The sequence below is a fragment of the Orbicella faveolata genome, unplaced genomic scaffold (assembly GCF_042242905.1).
Source record: "Orbicella faveolata isolate gen_17 unplaced genomic scaffold, um_ofav_v1 contig_15, whole genome shotgun sequence".
Taxonomy (NCBI): Eukaryota; Metazoa; Cnidaria; class Anthozoa; order Scleractinia; family Merulinidae; genus Orbicella; species Orbicella faveolata.
Window position 1 is genome coordinate 8,845,689 of NW_028301542.1, and position 20,686 is coordinate 8,866,374.

Below are 20,686 nucleotides of genomic sequence, written 5' to 3' on the forward strand. Positions count from 1 at the left end.
TCGATACAGGTGAAAATGCTGTGGGGGTCTGCCTTGTTTTGTAAACTGTGCTTTTCTCTGATATCCCTTGATCTTGTTGTTTGTTTGGATGACGCACTTGTTGGTCACCTAAAGCCGTTCGGTCGTCATCGAGAACCTGATGTTGTCACAGAAGAACGAGAAACAGTACCTCACCCTTCGGAGTTTTGGGCAAGTTACGTTTCACAAAACAAACCTGTCGTCTTTAGAGGAGCCGCGAAGCATTCCAGGTATTAAAAGAAAAATCCCTTTTTGTTGCTCTTTATAGTGTACTTAGAACTGCTTTTAAGTAAGTGGTGTTTGTTCGGGAAAACGCTCCGGCCAGCCGTGATTTATTCCTTTAGCTTATTCAAAAGTTTTCCAGAGTTGTTCCGCGCAAATACTTTGTAGAGTTGTTCAATTTTGTAAAGCATGCATTTTGATCTTTTTGTATGTTAATTATTATTTTGTATTTGAGAAAGCTTTGACAGAAACTAAGAGGTAAAATTTGATATTATTTTTTTTCCATTTCGCCTGCCTACATGTGGCTACAAGTTTTTGCCAAAGGGTAAATATTTACAGTTTGCAATTAACGTTATTCAACAAAGGTGTAAGTCCTGAAACAGCTGTTAACCCACTTATCTAGCTTATCATTTTAAAATATTTACGTTATAATCGTCGAGAAACTATAACAATTAGACTTTTGTTTTCTAATTTTGAAATATCAACTCGGATCGCGTGTTTGGTGTTACTGTGAACGGTTCGTGAATTTCAGTTCGATACTGAAGCGGTTGGAACTAAACTCGCTCATTCAGATATTCAAAACCGCTGCTATGATTAAGATTAATCAAAAGATATTTGCCAAGGCTAAGACATGCTAAAATTACTGAAAGATTTAATTCTGGACGTTTTGGATTTAATACTTGCTGTTTGAGAGTTATCATGATGCCATTATCAAGAGAAAATAAGTATCAGAAAGCGAATATTTAAGTAGGCGATAGCTGAAAACTAACATACTAATTAGATGGCTAAACAAACGCTTAAAGTCAATTTGTGCTTAAGTGTTTGTTTAGCCATCAAATGTATGTCAGTGTATGTCAATTTTAAGCTATGGCATACTTAAATATTCATTTTCTTATACTTTTTTTCTCTAGATAATGGCGTCAAGCTGACTGTGAAACAGCAAGTATTAAATCTTTCAGTAATTTTTGCGTAATTAAAATTGCCATTTTTCAAAGGATTATTAAGTCAGGTCAGGGAAGGGTTTTTTCGGGATATTTTTTAGGGGGTTGGGTGTGGGTGTATTAACCAAGTAGGGGACTTATGTCCTATTGTTAAGCACCTGTACTTATACGAATCCTAAAATAAATAAATAAATACATAATTTTTCAGGGCAATTTTTACAATTTTTTTGAAGGGCATATGAGTTGTGGACAGAAGATTTTTTAATCTCAGAATATGGGAATCTCACTGTGCGGCTCGAAGCGCGAGCTGAAAGTAATGACAGAGCACCAGTTGGTGAAGCTGGAATTCTTGGTAGGGATACAATAAAACATTTTATACACAACTACCAGACTATGGATGCTTACGTGATTTCACAGATTCCGCAGCCAATGGAAAGAGATATAGGAATACCCCCATGTTTAAGGTAATGTCATGTGGGAATTAATTTGTGTGTCTGTCAATAAATTCTTCAGTCAGTGAGTCAGTCAGTCAGTATGTGTCAGTCAGTCAGTCATGTGGCTTGTTGGTTGGTTGTGTAGTCGGTCTGTCAGTGAGTCAGTCGGTCAGTCAGTCAGTTGTTCAGTCAGTCACTCAGTCACCTAGTCACTCAACTTGTCAGTCGTTGGTTTGCCGGTTGGTGAGTTGGCCTGTCAGTCAGTCACAGGGTATAAGTCCTTTAGTTGGTCAGGCAGTCAGTCAGTCAGTCAGCCAGCCAGCCAGCCAGCCAGCCAGCCAGCCAGCCAGCCAGCCAGCCAGCCAGCCAGCCAGCCAGCCAGCCAGCCTAAAAAAATTATAATAACCAACCTTAATTACAATTATTTTGTCACCTCAGATGTGGGTCATTTTCAGAAGCTATTCAAGAGGTGCATCTGTTTCTCAGTGCTCGTGGCGGCCAAACAAAACTGCACCAGGATCCATACAGTAACATACATTGTATATTTAATGGCACCAAAGACTGGCTTCTAGTTCACCCAGATCAAACAGATCTTGTCTACATGTCTGATGACTCCAAGTTTGAATGGGGAGGATACTCAGAGATTAATGTTGATTCAATTGACCTGGAAGTATTTCCAAAGATCAAAGATGTGCATTATTCTAAAGTAACAATGAATAAGGGCGACTGCATTTTTATGCCTGGAGGTGAGACACATGGGAAATGTTTTCTTTTTTCATGTAAAAGACATTCCTGAAAAACAATAAGTAAACAGGGTATGAGTATAATATTAACTTGCTAAAGATAATAAACTCTTGTTATAGGCTTGCAATGCGTGCAAAGGACTACAGAGTCTTTGTACACTTTTCATATATAAGATAACTAATTGGATGAGGGTCTTGGTGACATCCAGAATAATCAAAGGCAAGGTCAATGTTCTGGACTGAAGCTAAAGATTGAAGCTGATAACACTTATTAGTATCAAGACCCTTGCCTAGTTCCTAAGCCTCAATATTTTGCGGCATTCAATCATTTCGGGTCAGTATTCCGGGCCCTTCATTTCGGATACGTCATTGAAATCAATTGAGCATGAAGGCCTAGGGGAAAGCTGTACAGAAACTAGGCAACTGAGAACCTTAATTTATTTCTGGATCTCACAAAAGCCAGATTATAAAAAGGGGAAATTGAAATCAGTGTCAGCAATTTACAGGAGTGAAATCAGTTTTGTCTAAACATTGAATGATATCTACTATTGTTATTTACCTTTAGTTATATATTTTTGACTTGCCTGTTCGGAAATGCAATCACAATACATTTTGCACGTTTGCAGCCACACTATACGCATGCCTATGCACTTGTAGCTTTGTAACTTCTCTCGACAGTAGACAAAATATCCAGAATTATCTGCAGCTCACAAAATAGAGATTGAGATTTCAAGGTATAGTAATGCAACTCTTTATGCAGGTTACTGGCACCAAGTACGTTCATGGGGTTACATGAATTCTGCCGTGTCCATTTGGTTTTCACAGTTGAAACAGTTTTTGGACAAAGGCTGTGATGAAGCAAAAATTTCTTTTACACCCATGAACAAAGTGATGGTGTTATGGCAGTACTCTGGTCATGGCGAACTTACTCAAGGACACATGGATATTCACATTTTGAGACGGTTCTTGTTGACATTATCTGATCGAGAAGGAAAGATCTGGCTGAATGATTTTGTCACAAATTACTTTGATAGTGAGAGTAACAAGAGAGATGTCATGAGAAAAGACGAGCAGGAAAGAGCAAGAAAGGTAACAGACATGCAGACACCTTACATAATTATAAGAAACAAGTATCTGGAGCTATCCTCTCACGTGAAACTTTGGCAAGAACTTTAAAAGTGGCTGACGGCTTGCAGGGTATTTGCAACCTTAGAAACAAGAAGAAACCTAGGCCAAATCCTGGGGGGGGACCCCCTTATAAAAAGGACGGGAGTGCTTGTCACACCTTTTAGGGGTTAAAAAGGCACTTTTGGTAGCTCTTTGGGTGTTAAGCCTCAAAAGGTCCACAGCAGGAGCTTTTGCAGCAACTTTTAGGCTATTGAGCTGAAAAAAAACATGATAGGAGATGTTTTGTTTTAGAATTGGTACCTATTGGGGATGAAAAAAATTCAAGCCACGACCACACAACATGATCTTGGTACCAATTCTTAGGGGTTCTTTTCAAAATTTCCGATGAGCAGCCCCGCCCTTTTTATATGGGAGACCAAATCTCATCACACAGTGGCTTGTGGAATCATTAATGGCTACAAAGCAAAAGATACAGTGTAAGAAGCCATATTGTCTCCAGTAACGATCCCGCAAGCAACTGCGTGGTGAGACTTGCCCTAGATTTCCTCTCGTTTCTAAAGTTTTTTTCAATTTTTTTTTATTTGCAATAACACAAGGGAAACCAATGCTTACTTACAACACTAACTCTATTTACATTATATTGCTCTAATTATTTACACTATTTAAATTACAATAACTAAATGACTTACATTACTAACAAATACAGTTACACGACTTACACAATTAAGAAATAGTGACGACAAGGGGCAAAGAAAAAAAAAACTGAGAAGAAAAATAGCTAGTTATCATTACAGCTTGAGGTTGTAGTACAGAAACATACAAAACAGACCAAAGGCATGTGGTACATTAAAAGTAAAATGAGTTATGCATCTGACAGGAGATTAGACATAGATTAATGGGTAGGAGATAGATAACCCTACAGAAAATATAATCTAAAATATTAATTAAATCCTCATATATCCTGTAAGAGGTTTCCATTTCTTTGTGTCTCCACTTTTTGTTTCTATCTCATATTGTGATTTTAGTGTGCATATGAAAAGCGTAAGATTTGGATGATCATCTTTTGTTTTAGCGAGCCATATGTGATATCGTGCTAAGAGAAAGCAGTAATTTATAAGAAACGCAAATTGAGAGATACCTGGCCTCAGACCCAAAGCAGTAATATTTGTCAAAGCATAATCTCTAGGAAGTAAATTTAAGTTTTTCAGCCATTCAGTAAGTTTATTCCAAAAGTGAGATGTTTGGCAGCATGATCAAAAAAGATGAATTATCGACTCAGAGGAGGTGTGACAAAAATTGCACTTTTCATCGCCCTGTAGACCTATTCTAAATAAAAAGTTATTGGTTGGTACACGTCTATGTAAGAATTTAAGTTACTGAAACTCTATCAGCTTAGTGCTCTTTGTGCATTTCTAAAGTGGTGATTTTGCATATGAGAGACCAGTTCAGGCTATACTTAGGTTCTTATTTAAAGTTACTTGCTGCTGGTATTAATAGCAACTTGACGTGTAAAAGAGTGTAGTCCCTGCGTGTATATGTACAACAAACTACCACAATGATGTTGGACTACAAGGTTCTTAATACATGTAGAGGTTTTTGCCATAAATTATTAAGCATAAGCTTAAGGCCACCAAGAATTATAAGGTTGTTATTTTATTTCTTCCCAGCTTGTTGAGTTCCTCGACTCTGATGGCAATGGTTACATCACTCAAGAATACATACAGAACCTTACTATCGATCAGTTGAAGGATGTGCTGTTATTTATTGACCCAACTGATGTGTCGAATACTGAAGAGTTTGAGTACAGCCACATTGATGCTGATGATATTGAGTACGTTAGTATATCATCCCGCCGATCCAGTCAGTCAGTCAGTTCTAAAGTCATTCAATCATTCTGTATTGTCAGTCAGTCTGACTGTCTGTCTGTCCATCCGTCTATCAATCAGTCAATCAATCAAGCAATCAATCAATCAATCAATCAATCAATCAGGTAGTCATTGATATTGTGAGTCAGTTGTGTTTGTTAGTCAGTTTCCTGCCAGTCACAATCTGTTGAAGTCATTCATATGCCATATACATGTATAATCAATGTGTAATTGATAACAATGAATAAACAAACAGCAGGCAAACGAGTGATGTCTGAAATCATTCATCAGTAGTAATCACTCACTTTTTCCACCACCCAAAATAACTTGTTTCCATGCACCTCTTCTGAAAATGCTCACCTTTTCATTATTATTTCTTACAACTAAATTATCTTAACTTTGCAAGATCATGTAATTAAAATTATTTTCATTTACTAAATAAATACATTTTTCCTGTACTTAACAGAAATCTGCTCACTCATTGCCATGATGCAAGAGGAAACTTTGACAGAGAACAGTTTGTTTCAAGTTATGTAGAGGTAAGAGAAAAGAAATGTCACAGGATGTTTCTGAGAAAACTCAGCATGTACTCTATACAACAGAATCCATTCATTAATCCAGCCATCTACATATTCCAGAATATGGTTGCATTTAACTGACCAAGTTGTTCTGAGCCAACTGAAAATAACCGTGGTTGCATAGGAGAAGCTGTCTGAATACATGCGTGTGTGGTAGGGTTGTAGCTAAGGGCAGCTGTTGCCTAATAGACCTAAAAAAAATAGACCTTAAATCTCTCTGGATTTTCACAAGAAAGAAAAAAATTGGGGTAACTTTGCAGGTGCAATGGCTGGATGAGGTGTACTCTATTTTAGGTTTGATCCCTGGTATGCCAGTGGCACGATTAAGTCATTAGAATCCTAGTTTTGTAATCTGACAGTGTCATGTTCAAGCCCTACATCCTGCTATTGTTTAGTTCCAGGAGATATCCATACCTAAGACTCCCAACCCCCACATTTGTTTCACAAACCACCGGGTACACATCCTGTAACAGTATATTGTCTTTTTGTGCCAATACCCTTCCCCCCTCCCCAGAAACATGAAGTACAATTGCCACACTAAAACACAAAAGAACATTTTGCTGATCCAGAAAATATCATTCTGTACCTCTCCAGTGTAAGGTTTTTGGGTTTGAATGACCCCTGACCACCCCTGTGGAAATTCCCATTCAACCTTGGGTTCCTCAAACATTTTTAAGAACTTTAGCTTTAAAATCCTCTTTCCCTTGACATTCTTAAGGTGAGTATGGATAATTCCTAGAACCACACATTTTATCAGAGTCTGCTTAACATGATGGGGAGATGTTTTTTGTCATCTAGCAATACATTTAATTCTTTGCTTTTCTGTCTCTAAGGAACTTGGTGGAACTCCTAGCAAGGCCACTGAGGTAATTACACCATATGAGTGACTGCCACAGAGTTAATGTAATTTACTACGATTTACCAGTGTTTAATATCAGTTTCTTGACCATGAGCAAGGTGCAAAGAAAATGTCAGTCCTTTTCAAACATGGAAGGACAATGAATAACATCTCAGAGGCTAGGTTGCCCTAAAAGTTGGCTGATAGCCATTAATATACTCTTTAGACTGCTCCAGGCCAGTTTTTTTTCTCTCTCTTAGGGTCCAACCAATGTTTATCCCCTTTGAAAACAAACACAAGAGCAGCCCATAATGTTTTAATTTGTGAACATGTGCGATATATATGTACATGCGTAATCAATTTTATTAGTAATACTCCCAATTAACTTCCACTGGACTGTCACAAATTGTACAAATAATATTTTCAACAACAGCAATGATTTGTATCTTTCACTTCTGTGTAGATTGTTGAAAATCTTGGAGCACACGATAAAGACATTGCTGTGGCAGACATTGCAGGTCTCATTCCACAAGCCCTACACAAGTTTCACAGTTCCAAAGTACACGATCCTTCATTTGAACGAAAGATGTATCAACACCTACACCAGCACGATGAACTATGATCAAATACAGCTAACCCGTCAGAACTGACCTGAACATGGAAATTCTCTGTGGTTCGTTGGGTGGCGAAAAGAATTTAAGATAATACAATTATAATAATTATTATTTAATTAAAATTTCTCTTTTGCGTCAGTTCCTGCATCTTCATTAGCTTGTACATGTTTTCTTATGATAATATTTTATCATGAATTTCAAGATAAAATGCCAATCACTTGGAGTGACTGTGAAGGTTGCCATAATGCTGCCACTTGTCAAAGTTTTTGATTAGCGGTAATAATTCAAATATAGGATTATATTCATTACACATTAAAGTACAGAATTTATGCACATCTCTTTATAAAGTATCCTTCTTGCACATTATCTAAACTAACCAGACAAACGAAATAAAGTGTATTTCAACGTTATAAATACATTTTTACCTGAAAAATATTACAGATATGCTAACGTCTCGTCCTTAATACAAAAATTTCAATAACTGGGCACACATCAAAATACAACGTTTTAAAAATAATTTAATACACAATGCACAATGTGGACAAAAAATGGTACTTAATACAATTTGTTAATTAAAGGGTGTTTTAGGTAAGCAGTGTGTTGATGAATTCTAGAAATCTTCCATCTGTTTGGTCTGTTGGGAACTTTTTTATCAGAGAAGACTGTAAAAAAAGACAAAAAGAAGATATTTTGCAATTAAATTTTTGTCAACCAACCATACAGTCACATAAATAAATGCTGCTGCACAAAATAAAAGCATTTACAAGTTGTGATTTGCTGTAACAGTATAATGTGACCCCTCACATGATTTCAGGGCTTATCCAGATAGCTTTTAAACGGTTCTGGCCGTGAAAGTGAAAGAAAAAAAAAAAAAAATGACTGGCACGTGGGTGAAATTTTTCCAACATACTAAGAAGACACAGTGAGAAGATTCATGATCACAATGAAATATACACTAAGTAGAATGTTCAAAATCAGTCTTTGGAGGAAATTTCACGAACTAAAATGTTCACGCTGTAAAATAATTTAACGCTGCAAAATTTTCATCCCTTGTTATTATAAGTTGATAAATTATGTGCCTTATCGTCTCATGCACTATTAACAGCGTTAATATTAACCTTTCACTAACCTAGTGCTAGGGCAATAATGGGGAGTACTGGGCTGAAGTCATGGCAGTGCAGACCAAGTGCAGTGAGGTCAGTATAAAAATGAGCAAGGGTCAATATTCCCCAGTGTGGCTCAAGCCAGTTAAGTTAGGAAGTAGTTTATTATGACGCACTTGTCTAGTTGTTTTGAGAAATTTTGATGCAGCTTTTAAAAACAAAAATAATAAGGGCTTTTGAATGTTTCCATGTATAGCAAAATCTTGACCAAGAAAGAAGCAGTGCCAGAACTCTCAGATTTACCTCAAGACTACCTTGCTATGTAATAAGAGCACATAATATTCACTGACGTTTGGCTGGAGGTTGTTGTGTACAGACCTAGCACTTGTTTTGTGCACAAAATGACCAAGATATTTCCCATCTGGCCTAAACCACCTTTGCAGAGCTCAGGTTACTAGCTGGAAGGTTGACAATTTTATGGTGACTAACCCTAAACAGGCAATAATTTAATATTTACTTTCTCCAGGATTAAAATTCTTTAAATATTGGGCATTGGTTTTTCTGCAGATAGCAATTTAAAAATCCATTGCAAACTAACATTATAAGGTATTGGGGAGGTTATTTCAAGCACAACTGACAGAATACTAAAAAGTAAACTTAGTATGAAGCATGAAAGAATGAAAGATGTGAATGCAGCCATAATACTACTGGAAAAATGACCTGAAAAAAATTTCAGGCTCTGAATGGGATTCGAACCTACGATCTTTGCGTTACCGGTTCAATGCTCTACCAACTGAGCTATCAAAGCCACATGAGAGCGGTCGTGTGTGGGTTTGGCCCCATGTGTTCAGTGGATGTAATAATCGGCTCAAGTATGTGAACTCCATGGTAATAGATGTCCAACAGTAGCAATTAAATAATGAAAGAATGAAAGATGTGAATGCAGCCATAATACTACTGGAAAAAATTAATGACCTGAAAAAATTTCAGGCTCTGAACGGGATTTGAAATTGCATTCAAATGGTTTGAGTGCAGGGATCCAAAGGCCAAAGTTTTAGGAAACATGATGAGTCAAGCTAGTAGCATACTTTTCAGTCAAATTTTAAATTTCATTTAAAAATAAGCAAAGATTCACCAACAGATTACAGTCCAAAACAGACCGGCCATTACATTAATCTGCCGTAGGAAAAAAAGATGGCGACTGGTACATTTAATAATAATTCTTGGCGCACGGAAACTTAAACAACGCTCATAAAAACATATGGTAAAGTTCTAAAACCTTCAAACCTAAAAGACACAATGTCGTTAGTAGAGGGAAAAATACTGCAAAAAATATGGCTTTCCTTGTACTTTACGGGCTGTATTAGGTTCGCATGGTACTGTGGTAAAAAGTACAGCAGCCATCTTTTTTCCTATGGAGGATTGTTTCGCATACCTTCACTTTGTCGAGGTATGTTTGGTTTCCATGCCAGGAGTTATTAAAGTTGATAGTGTCTGGACTACCTTTGTAAAAACTCCACATCCATCGCTGAAAAATAACAAAAAGTTTACATGTAACTTGTGGAGGACCAGTGGCTTGATGGATAGTAAGTTTGACTCTACATCAAGTGGTCCGGGTTTGAGCCCTGGCCTGGGACACTGTGCTGTGTTCTTGGCCAAGACACTTTACGCTCACAGTGCCTCTCTCCACCCAGGTGTACAAATAGTTGCCAACAAATTTATTGCTGGGGGTAATCCTAGACCTTCAATGGACTAGCATCCCATCCAGGGGGGAGTAGAAATTCTCCTAGTAGTCAGTAAATGTTACAGAACCTGGAGATAAGTGCCATCCTGATGAGCCGCTTGGCTCATATGCAGACTTTTTCTTTACTTCAGGCAACTGAAACTGACAGAGATAAGCTCTAGTGGTATGGGGCACTTAGGCCCTACCCCATGGTACACTTACATATAAAACCCTTTTGCAGATCAAAAGAAAACAGTCTTTCTCCCAGAGACCTCAAACAGTTCTCTCTGTTGCAGACCAGTAGATGGCAAGATCCATGCAATAAGATTGACAAGACTCAAAATAATCTTAACCATGTACACTTCAATTAAAAAAGTCAAAGTATATTATACATGTGAAAAGATCCCTTTATTGATCATGCTTACCAGTTCATTGAGAAGATCCTGGGTGAGAAACTGGTCTTGATGTAGAGTTGTGTTAATGAGCATGGGAACACCAAGCTTATGAGGTTGGCTGTCTGGTGATGCTTGAACCCAGAAGGCACGTATAACTGATTCTTTTGTTGGTCTGTAAGTGTCATAGGGAGCTGATATAAAAAGAAAAGTACTGTAAGCATTGCAGAACATGCAGAATGAGCAGGATTAGGATTAATCTGAAAACAATGTCCAATAAAATGGACAGAAAATCAGTTGCTTAGTTTTGCTATCCACCAGTGTTATTTATCCTTGGGATAAAATCGTGTGGAGTTACTCTTAGAAAAATTTGGTGGGGAGGGGGCTTCCCAAAACCCTCACCCTATTTATGACCAAATTCTGTGATTTTCCCTACCCTATTTATGACCAGACCAAAAATTTGATACCCTGTTTATGACCGTTGCAGCTGACACAGTTGCCCTTGACATAATTTTTCAAGGGCTTTTGCTTATGGTCTTATCAATAATGATGAAAAAGTCGCTTCTTCCAAACAACATACCCAGTTTAAGAGTAGAGTACAAAAACCATACCCTATTTATGACCAAAACAGCTGAAAAACCATACCCTTTGGGGCCGCACATACCTATATAGCCCATACAAGGGAGTACCTCCGCCGCCCCCGGATAAAATCCCTGAAGTACTTACACACTATAATACCCAGGCAAGGCCCATAAGGTGCATTTTCCTGTTGCAAGATGCTCTGATATTTAAGCTGATTGTGAATGTCTTGGACTGATGGATCAGGCTGATATGACGGGTGACTGTGATACCATCCCACAAGAATAAGACCTCGCTGTGCAATAGCATTCTGCACCTGCCACAGACAAAATATTATGAAATATAAATCATTAAAAATCAAACTGTTGAGTTACAAAAATGCAGCAGCAGCCTTTTCTATTTCCAAATTGTGCAACTCTTCAACAAAAACAGTACTGATGGACTGGTAATTATATGACGTTCCACTTTGGATGAATCCTCAGGTATCCTAAGAGTTAACATTTTCTGTTGGTTGCCTAGTGTGCTGTCAATGCATTACAGACTTGCACACCAACTATATACTCTGAACAGAAATTAGAACATTGTATATCTTTCTTAATATAATAACAGTAAAATCTTTTTCTTCTTTCCCACTACCTAACTTATTATCATACCTCTTCTTCTACTTTTGGTGCGTTTTCTTTGTCTGCAAATCGGCAGCGACATGGAAAAGCCTGGACAATCTTCATGTCTAAAAAGAAATATGTTTATAAGGAAGAATGACTCCCCTGGTATATCAAAAAGTACATTGGACAACTTTTACTGTAAGCTCACCCTAAAAACTCATAAGACGTTTCATAAGCCCTGAGGGCTTCAAACAAGGATTTTGCATTTACATGTACAGTTTATCTGTTGGACTGCTTACACGTATGTCATCATCAGAGAAAAACATGCAGTCTGTGACAGTTTCACTTACGGTGTGTTTGTGGGTCAAACTGTCCAGCTAGATATCCCACAACTTCACTTGATGTCAGATGACAGTGGTAATCCTGAAATAAAATGATTAAATACAATAATTCACTGATTTAACCTTCTGGAATTTAGGAAGATGTCTTACAGCCCAAAAACACAAATAACATTTTATCAAAAATTGTACGTTAAAAGTTGATACCCACCATGAGTAAAAGACAGTTTGTTGAAATATCCACAGAAAATGGCTGCATTTTTCCCATGGCACTGAAGTTCACAAGTTCAACCAGAGTATGTGGATCACTTTAACAACAAGTGAAACAATCTTGAGCATTCAAGTTTAAGTGCATGAACCAAGATCTCCGTTTAGTGTAAACATGACTTCTTCCCAATTCAACTGATATAATTTACAATTTTTTGGTGTGGCTTTCAAGTCAAAGGCAAAGTTACAGGTTGCTATTATGGTTCAATTTTCCCTCTGCTTTGCATTTTTCCAAATGGTCAGTTTATATTTTTCAAACCAGTTTAAGGAGTCTGGGACCAATAACTTATTAGACCAAGTAATAAACAAATATGGAGAAATTTACAGTGATTGCTTGCGTGCAGCCTTACAGCTGTAAGTATTAAAAGCAGAGGTAAAAATTGAAATACAACAACCTTGGAAGTTACAGAGAAGATATTACATACTCAAAGCAACGTTTCACCACATACATGAAATTTTCCAAGCACCTTATAGCTCTTATTGGTATATGGAAAGTGACAAAACAGTTCCCTCTTGCATACAATAACACTTCAAGGCAAAAGCAAACCTCACATTCATTAACCACATATTGATAAGTGTGGATTTGTTTTAAACATGTACAGCTGTAACTAAAATTAATTAAAAGTATTTCAGAGTTACACTGTACCATGCAGTGCATCACTTCTCAAGACAGTTTTCCATTCTATTTTGAGTGCCTGACACGACAATTGTATTTCTCTCACCTGTCAGGAGTCAACATTGTGTACTTGATTGATTGTCGAGCCCTGACAGCTGATCGCTTCCTACTTCCTGAGCTGGTTGGAGACAATAGAGGGCTGGGTATATCTGTAACCATTAACCATTACTGTGAGTGGTACTAAACAATTCCCAAGTATATGTAAGGGTTTTGAGTCTACCACTGCACAAATTAAATTGCACACAGCACTCTACAGATCTTTATACTCATATTTTGTATTATTATATGGCTCTGTCTCACAAGGACTGGGAACTACTAAATTCAAGAATTTGATTGGCTTAAATCGATATTAAAAGAGGTCTAGATTTTCCCATCTGCAAGACCAGCATCTAGACCGGTACTGTTTTGCAGTGAAAAAGTTGCAAACTAAATTGAAAAATCATTGACTGTTTTCTTATAACAATATTTATTTATGGAAGTGCCAAAAGCCTGATGAGAAAAAAAAGTAAAGAGGATGAGCAAACTTTGGCAGAATTTTAGTTCAGCTCATCGCCATTCGCAAGCAGAATGTCAGTTTGTACAAACCAGTTACACTAAACAACTTAAATTTTTCTTGTTTGCCATATAATAAACATCTTATTAACTGAGCATAGTCAGTCTGAATGGGAGAATCTTAACCTTGGTCATGTGTACAGACCTCACTGCGTTCAGTCTGTACTCATAACCTTGGTCAAGATTCTCCCATACAGACCTCCTGCTCGGTTAATAAGGGCTAAATTATGTTATCAGGTGAGTTTTGTAGTAATTATTTAGTTTTTGCAAGATCAGAGTTTAGAAAAAGTGCCCTCCAGCCATCCAGGACAAGTAGATTTTCCCGCCGGGCAAGTAACATTCATTCTCACTTGCCTGATGGGCAAGGGCCCATACAAGTCATCTGCTAATTAAATAATAACTGCTCTATAACAATAATAATAATAATAATAATAATAATAACTGGTCTATAAAGGATGTATTATATGGAAAAAGAACACTTTTTTCTTGAGGGACACAGTGAGTAATCCTGAACAGGCAAGATACATGTAGTACCATCTTGCCTGCTTGGGTAGCCAATTACAGTGCAGGATTTGGTTCATCTTGCCTGCTTATGTAGCTAGCCATAGAGTAATGCAACCATTTTGTTAGTTGCCCTTACAGCTACCTCTGGGTGGAGAGTCAGGGAAGTACTGTGAAAGTAGTAATATGTACTGCATTGTAAAGAGTGCTTGATCCTAAATCTTAAATCCACTAGCCATCAGACCACATTAAACTGTGTTGCAATGACAATGTATTCCCATGTTCAAGGAGAAGCCAGGCCATGGCAATAAACAAGACCTTTTTCACTTACCAACTGGACTTCTGATAGAACTTGAGGAAGACTTTGGTGAAGAGGACGGAGCTAACGCAGTTGGTGAGAAAGGTGAAGGTGATTTTACAGGTGGTGGGTGAATGTAACCAATGTTTGGCTTCCTCCTGTGGGGAAAAAGAGATGATTTAACTTTTAATAACATTTACAGTACATACATTCCCTTCAGCTCATGGGACATTGTGTATCTGGGTTACAGTTTAGAATAAAAGACTGGTGACCATAAAAAGCCCTGGCCTCTGAATATCCATAACATAGCCTCATGACAAGCCAGGTACATGTACATGTAAATCTTACAATATCCTTACCCTCGACCTGATGATGTTGAATGTGGTGCTTTGGCTGTAGGTTTCATGTTGCCTGACCAAGAACTGCCTCCAGATGAACCAGATCCTGAAGACTTCTGTGTGGTGTGCTTTGAATGTGCTGTTGGCTGTGAGACAGCCAAGATTGGGGAATGCAAACTGGTTGATGATGACGATGAAGCATGCACAGCACCATGACTGCTGGATTGTGTAGTTGTCGATGTCTTGTGTGACGAGGTGGGCACTGAGGGCAGACTGGCTGATACTTTATGAGAAGATGTTGGTGTTTCACCATGGCTAGATGATGGCTGTTGGGAAAGAGAGAAAGTTTCAGTTCAGGTGGTGATATGTATGCAACAAAGAAGAATATTAAACTCATTGCCAGTAGATGAGCTTGGAGAACGTGCCTAAGAGGTAGATGTAGGTCAAGCTATGCAAATATTGTATTTCTTCCAGTAAGCAAAAACCACCACGTACCATCAAACTGACTTATAAATAAAAAGGAGGAGGAGCTTCACTTCAGTTTCATTTCAGCTTCATTTCAGTATGTAGTATGTACAATGTTGATCTCGTTCCCAGAGCCCACGTGTCTTTAGGTCAGCGTCAAGACACGGAGCTCTGGAATAATCAATTTCCAGACTCCAAGATTTTAGGAGTTCCAATTTCATGGTGCATGCGTGCCTTGCTTTAAAACATGGCAATTTTGTTCCCAGAGCTCATGTGTCTTTCGGTTGGCGCTGACCAAAAGACACGTGGGCTCTGGGAACGAAATTGCCGTGTTTTAAACCAAGGCACGCATGCACCGTGAAACTGGAACTCCAAAAATCTTGGAGTCTGGAAATTGATTATTCCAGAGCTCCATGTCTTGACGCTGACCAAAAGACACGTGGGCTCTGGGAATGAGATTGGTACAATGTACGTATAATATTAATCTACCAGTACATAAATCAAAATTTGTTATACTTACAGGATTTTGCTTCCGAAACCAAGTTGTTTTAAACTGGTCCAGCTTTTTACCTTTGTATTTCACCTTAAAAGATGGGAACGAGATTACATTTAGTCCATATGTCATAGTCTACATGTATAAGACCAGTGGTCCATCCTGTTACAATGTAGTTTACTGGATGATTTTTCTCAATACATTTTGACAAGATTAAGAATTTACCCAGTTAAAATAAAAGAAAAGAGTTCATATTAGAAACTGAGATGCCTACCCTATTACAGTCGCCAAAATTAGACTCAATTAACAACTTGAAGGTAACAAAATTTACAATATTTTCATGGAACATGGATTTTCATGGATGTTGTTCACATTGTACGATAAGCTGTACTATACCATGCAGATCACTGCCTCCTGCCAGACAAGATTGAACTTTGCCCTGTTAGATTCAGAACAAGTATTTTTTATTTTTTGTCAGTCTATCTTTCGCTCAGGCAAAAGGGCCATACAAATCAACAGCGAAAAACTGATTATTATTCATTCCTCCCCAGCTGGAAAAAGCAAAGTCAAGCATGCTGGAAGTCTGTAAGCTGTTGAATACAGTCTGTAAAGTAAACCAATCCCATTTACGTATAACATACAGTACCACTATAAAGTAAGTTACCACTTCTCATCTTGTTCCTCTTGAGACTAGAATAAGTATGGTTATCATCTTGCGATATGGGAGTCTACGTGTAGTTTCTCCACACAAGAGCCTCGTCTCACAAGACATGTCACCAAAGCGTTGTCACTCAATTAAAGAGTATCATCTCTTGATACAAGTCTTATTTCACAAGATGAGACTCTCATCTTGCAAGAGGGTGATAACTTACCTTTAAGAGGTACTACACATACTATCTGATAGATAAAACAATAGAATCAATATCAGAAACTTACAGATGCCCATCCACAGCCAGATTTCTTGGAGGGATTCACCAGCCTCTTGCAATAGATTGCCCAAGCCGATGGTGAGTTAAACACTTGATTAGCCTCTGGCCATCTGATCCTACCATCAGACTGGAGGTCAGCTACAAATTTCTGACCCTGAAACATAGAGTATTTTCATGAACAAAGGGGCTTGAAAGTTCAAGACTTTTACAGTATCAGTGGAACCTTCTATCCTGATGGGATTTTAGATCCTTGCTACATGTAGTCAGTTCAAAGTTTTCAAGTAAAGCTCAGTAAGGTAAAAGATTATGCACTGATACAATTAAATTCTGAATTCAGGTGTAATTGTCTGAAAACTGGACATCCCTTGAAGAGTACTGTCCATTGAACTGAAAGCTTCAATCTACATGTGCATGCAGTATAGGGAGAGAATTAATGTTTGAATTCACAATTTCTGATAAGGTCCAAGATGAGAAATAAATTTCCTAGTGTGATCTTTGGGAATCTTTGGGATCTGCCATGCTAAAGAAGAGCAAGCTATGCACTGGAGCATCTAAAACAAAGTTAAGTTCAATAGTCAAAATTGCTTTTTTTCAGACGTCCCAATAATTAGCTTGCTCTTTTGTACCATGTGACCATTACCTACGAAGACCCAATTGCCAGAGATCCTGAGGTAATCTTTGGAAATCTCTAGAAAAATCATTCCTTCAACAAAACATGCCCTGAGCCAATCAGAGCATGTTGTCTGAAGCTTACCAAGTAGTCTATAGAAAGGCACTTTTCCCCAGGCTCCATCACACCATCATCAAGTAGCATGCCAAGGGTGACACCTCGCCCTGTTAGTACTGATCGGGGCTTTCTCCTTCCCTTTGACTTTGTGTTACTTTGCAGTTTCTCTGTTTCAGCTTCATCATCATCATCATCATCATCATCATCATCATCCTCAACATCGTCTTCATCCTCCTCCATCTTATCTTCCTCATCCATGTCTCCCATATTGTCTTCCATTGTCGCTGTAGTACAAGAACACGTGTATGTTGCAGTTTGATTTTGTTTAATTGGTTTTAAATTTGTTGAAATTATAAGTCTCAAATTAATATGTTATTGAACTAGTGCGAGGTCAGTAATGAGGAACCATTTGTCAAGTTCTTTTTCTTTGGACTGAGTTCTTTTTTATGGACCAATCTTTAGGCGAGGTGTATAAACTTGCAAAAAAAACAATAACACGATTATTTCTCAATATGAACTGAACAAGTTTGTTCACGTATTCCATGGATGTAGTTAAGAAAACACCGAGCTGGCTCATTTACAAGCCCAGCTAGCTTTTCTGGCCCTGGCAGCTCTTTATTTTCAGCGGGATTTAAGTTCCTACTCAGCCAGTGAAATTACATTGTGGTTGTTTCAAACTAAGTAAACTGGATATAATAGCTTCTAACAGGGTTTCTTTCATCTGCAAATGTGTAAGTGCTTCAGCAAATTGTTGTTTTTTTCCTTTATACTTTGTAAATAGTTCTAAAAAAAATCCAGATAGGACATTGGTACGCCAAGGCCTACATAAACCTATGGGCTAGCATACATAGGTGCTGTCGGTTGCCTAGTTTCCTCAGCAGCTATTTTTTGGGATGTCACACAACACTTCCCCAAAAGAAACAGCTGCTCATATCCGAACCACAATTCTTTCCTTTTGTGTTTGTGGTTTGTTTACACTCTGTTGAACAGACCAATCACATAATACCTAAGTGTGAATGACGTAGGCTTTCACACAAAAAGGATGTAGTCTGCAGGGTGAACACTGAGGGACTTCTGGCTTCTGTTTCATGCGAGTGTTCCCCTCGAAAAATAGGCTGTGTTCGCAATTTACAATCATGACGGACAAAAAAATTTGTAAATGAAAGCCCTAAGTGTTTCACATGCTCGTCGCCATGCTCAGCTAATGAGAAAATATGTATTTTCTGACAAAGGCAAATTGTAAACGTTAACTGCCATGTTAACGATACAAAAGAGTAAATTGTTTGTTTGGAAGACATTGTGTTATAAGCGGCTTTTGACGTTTCAGCGAGCTACTGAGAAATTAGTGGAAACAGTTAATACTATAAAAAGAAATTCAAGACACCTTTCAAGCCTAGCCAAGGGCTAAGTTACGCTTCCTACAGATTGAGGTCAAGAGGAAAGAATCAGCATTCAGAACTCACTATCAACAAATCGAGCAAAGCCACTAATCTTGATTTCCCGGTTTCTTTATTAGGCAAGTTAAAAAGATATCTTCCTTCTCGACAATAATTTTCTCAAATTGCAAGCTTCTAATAAGCATTGAGTTCAAAAATTTTGAACATACAAAGCTGCTTCAAGTGTTGCCCGTATTATTTGGCAGCCCTAAACAAAATCTGGAAATCCATGGAGTGTTCGCAGGCAAGCGTCACCATGTTCATTTGTGACATCTCCCACAATGGGATGCAAAGACAAAAAAGATATCTCTGATTGGGCAAGTTTCAAGGGCAAATTTGGCATGAAAACATGCCTGAAAATGCAATGGAAGCTGTGATTGGCTTATTTTGTCAAAGGAATATGGTCGGCATGTAAGCAGCAATTTCTTTGGGGGAAGCATTGCGTGACATCCCAAAAAACGGCTGCAGAGGAGACTGTCGGTTGCCCAGACTTTCAAGGCAAATTTGGTTCATTTTTTGATTTGCTGCTTTCTTTTCCCCGATTGTAAATTTGTCTAGAACAAAATGCAGACTGCAGACTGCAGACTGCAGGCCGGGTAAAAAATGCAGACTAGGTACAAAATGCAGACTGCAGACTGGGTACTGACTGATTGTATACGTAAATTTATTGGATCATATAATTATATGAACCAGTTAAAAACAATCATTGGTACAGAATCTGGAGTGCATTTTATTTGGAACTTGCCCAAGATCGATCTCCAGCACGGGTGAACTTTTTAAATCTTGTGATGAAATGGACTGAATCCCTGTGCCTTTTCTAGCCCCTTTGTACATGTATACAGCAAAATGGCGCTTAACAAAAGGGCGGTCTGAGCATTCTCTGCAATCACTGTATCTGACTGTAAAATCATCTTCTCGCAGGCAGTTGGCGATAACTACGGTACGACTGCATGTTGCACAAAGATTGATCCAAAATTATGTTATAAGCTTAAATAAGCTCATAAATGATCTAATTTGAGCGCACGATCGATCAGGTGAAATGCACCGTTTTTTATCGTAAACAACTGTTGAATTTAAGGTTCTAGCGACACCGATTAAACATTCTACCGCAAAAATTACCACCAAATGTTAACGAAAGAAAAAGACTTACCCATAACGGCTTATGAAAAGCTAAAAATCCAGCTGTAAGCAACTCTAGAAGTGAAAGCGTGCGCTCAATGGAACAGTGGTGAAGAATCGCATCTTCGGAACACAACCGGGCTGAATCGCGTAATCTTCGTAATTCTTCGAGTCGTCTTCGGAGAGTGATGGTTGGAGGAGCCTGGGACTAGAAAGAAAGCGCGACTATTTGCAGGCGAAAAAACAAGGAGACCTATGACATATGGGCTCTACCATGCGTAGGAAGAAATTCCTAAACATATTGGCAAAGAACTCAAAAGCTTGCACTAGTTCTTACAAAACATAGTCTTAAACCCTTCATTCTTGAATAATGGATAGTTTATGAACGATCGCGTGAAAATCTTCTCATACATAGATTTTTTTTGGAACTTTCAATGTGGTTTATAGATTATGAGTTACTTGAGTCAGAAATGCAAAAAGATTAGCGGAGTACTGACTTCGTTGCAGCATAGTTTGTAAAGGAGACCTCTACTAACTATGGTTGCAGAGATAAACCGTGTGAAAAAATGTCCTCCAGAATCCCAGCGTGTCTCCGGGGTCATTGGCAGGCTAAAGGCTTATGAGTCAACCGGGAAGCAACATTTCAATTTTTTGCATAAGTTGAGTTAATGATTCCAAATGTTACCAGTAAGGGCCACCAAACGTCCAAGAGCGCTTAATCCTAGCAAATTCGTGCGCTCTCGCATTCTCGTCCCCAGAAGCCT

General features: G+C 38.2%; 2 protein-coding genes across 2 annotated transcripts; one reads left to right on the forward strand and one right to left on the reverse strand.

The window, feature by feature from the left end:
* Nucleotides 1-15: 15 nt before the first annotated feature.
* On the forward strand, nt 16-8,235 carry LOC110060709 (uncharacterized). The gene is made up of 8 exons (XM_020767501.2): nt 16-248; nt 1,415-1,645; nt 2,054-2,361; nt 3,119-3,447; nt 5,154-5,317; nt 5,818-5,890; nt 6,763-6,795; nt 7,231-8,235. The coding sequence occupies exons 1-8, from the start codon at nt 16-18 to the stop codon at nt 7,387-7,389; spliced, it is 1,530 nt and encodes a 509-aa protein (XP_020623160.2). The 3' UTR covers nt 7,390-8,235.
* Nucleotides 4,085-20,068, reverse strand: LOC110060707 (MPN domain-containing protein-like). The gene is made up of 14 exons (XM_020767499.2): nt 19,954-20,068; nt 17,395-17,651; nt 16,648-16,794; nt 15,739-15,801; nt 14,775-15,079; nt 14,449-14,573; nt 13,111-13,213; nt 12,333-12,429; nt 12,134-12,206; nt 11,832-11,908; nt 11,326-11,494; nt 10,633-10,793; nt 9,920-10,012; nt 4,085-8,043 (listed from the first exon to the last, which is right to left on the reverse strand). The coding sequence occupies exons 1-14, from the start codon at nt 19,955-19,957 to the stop codon at nt 7,966-7,968; spliced, it is 1,752 nt and encodes a 583-aa protein (XP_020623158.2). The 5' UTR covers nt 19,958-20,068; the 3' UTR covers nt 4,085-7,965.
* Nucleotides 20,069-20,686: the final 618 nt, after the last annotated feature.

Coding starts and splice junctions, on each gene's coding strand:
- LOC110060707 (XM_020767499.2), bottom strand. Junction 11,909..12,133: donor GTTTGACCCACAAACACACC/GTAAGTGAAACT, acceptor ATTTCTTTTTAG/ACATGAAGATTGTCCAGGCT. Junction 11,495..11,831: donor CACCAAAAGTAGAAGAAGAG/GTATGATAATAA, acceptor TGTCTGTGGCAG/GTGCAGAATGCTATTGCACA.
- LOC110060709 (XM_020767501.2), top strand. CDS start 16: ATGCTGTGGGGGTCTGCCTTGTTTTGTAAACTGTGCTTTTCTCTGATA. Junction 2,362..3,118: donor CTGCATTTTTATGCCTGGAG/GTGAGACACATG, acceptor CTCTTTATGCAG/GTTACTGGCACCAAGTACGT. Junction 6,796..7,230: donor CTCCTAGCAAGGCCACTGAG/GTAATTACACCA, acceptor ACTTCTGTGTAG/ATTGTTGAAAATCTTGGAGC.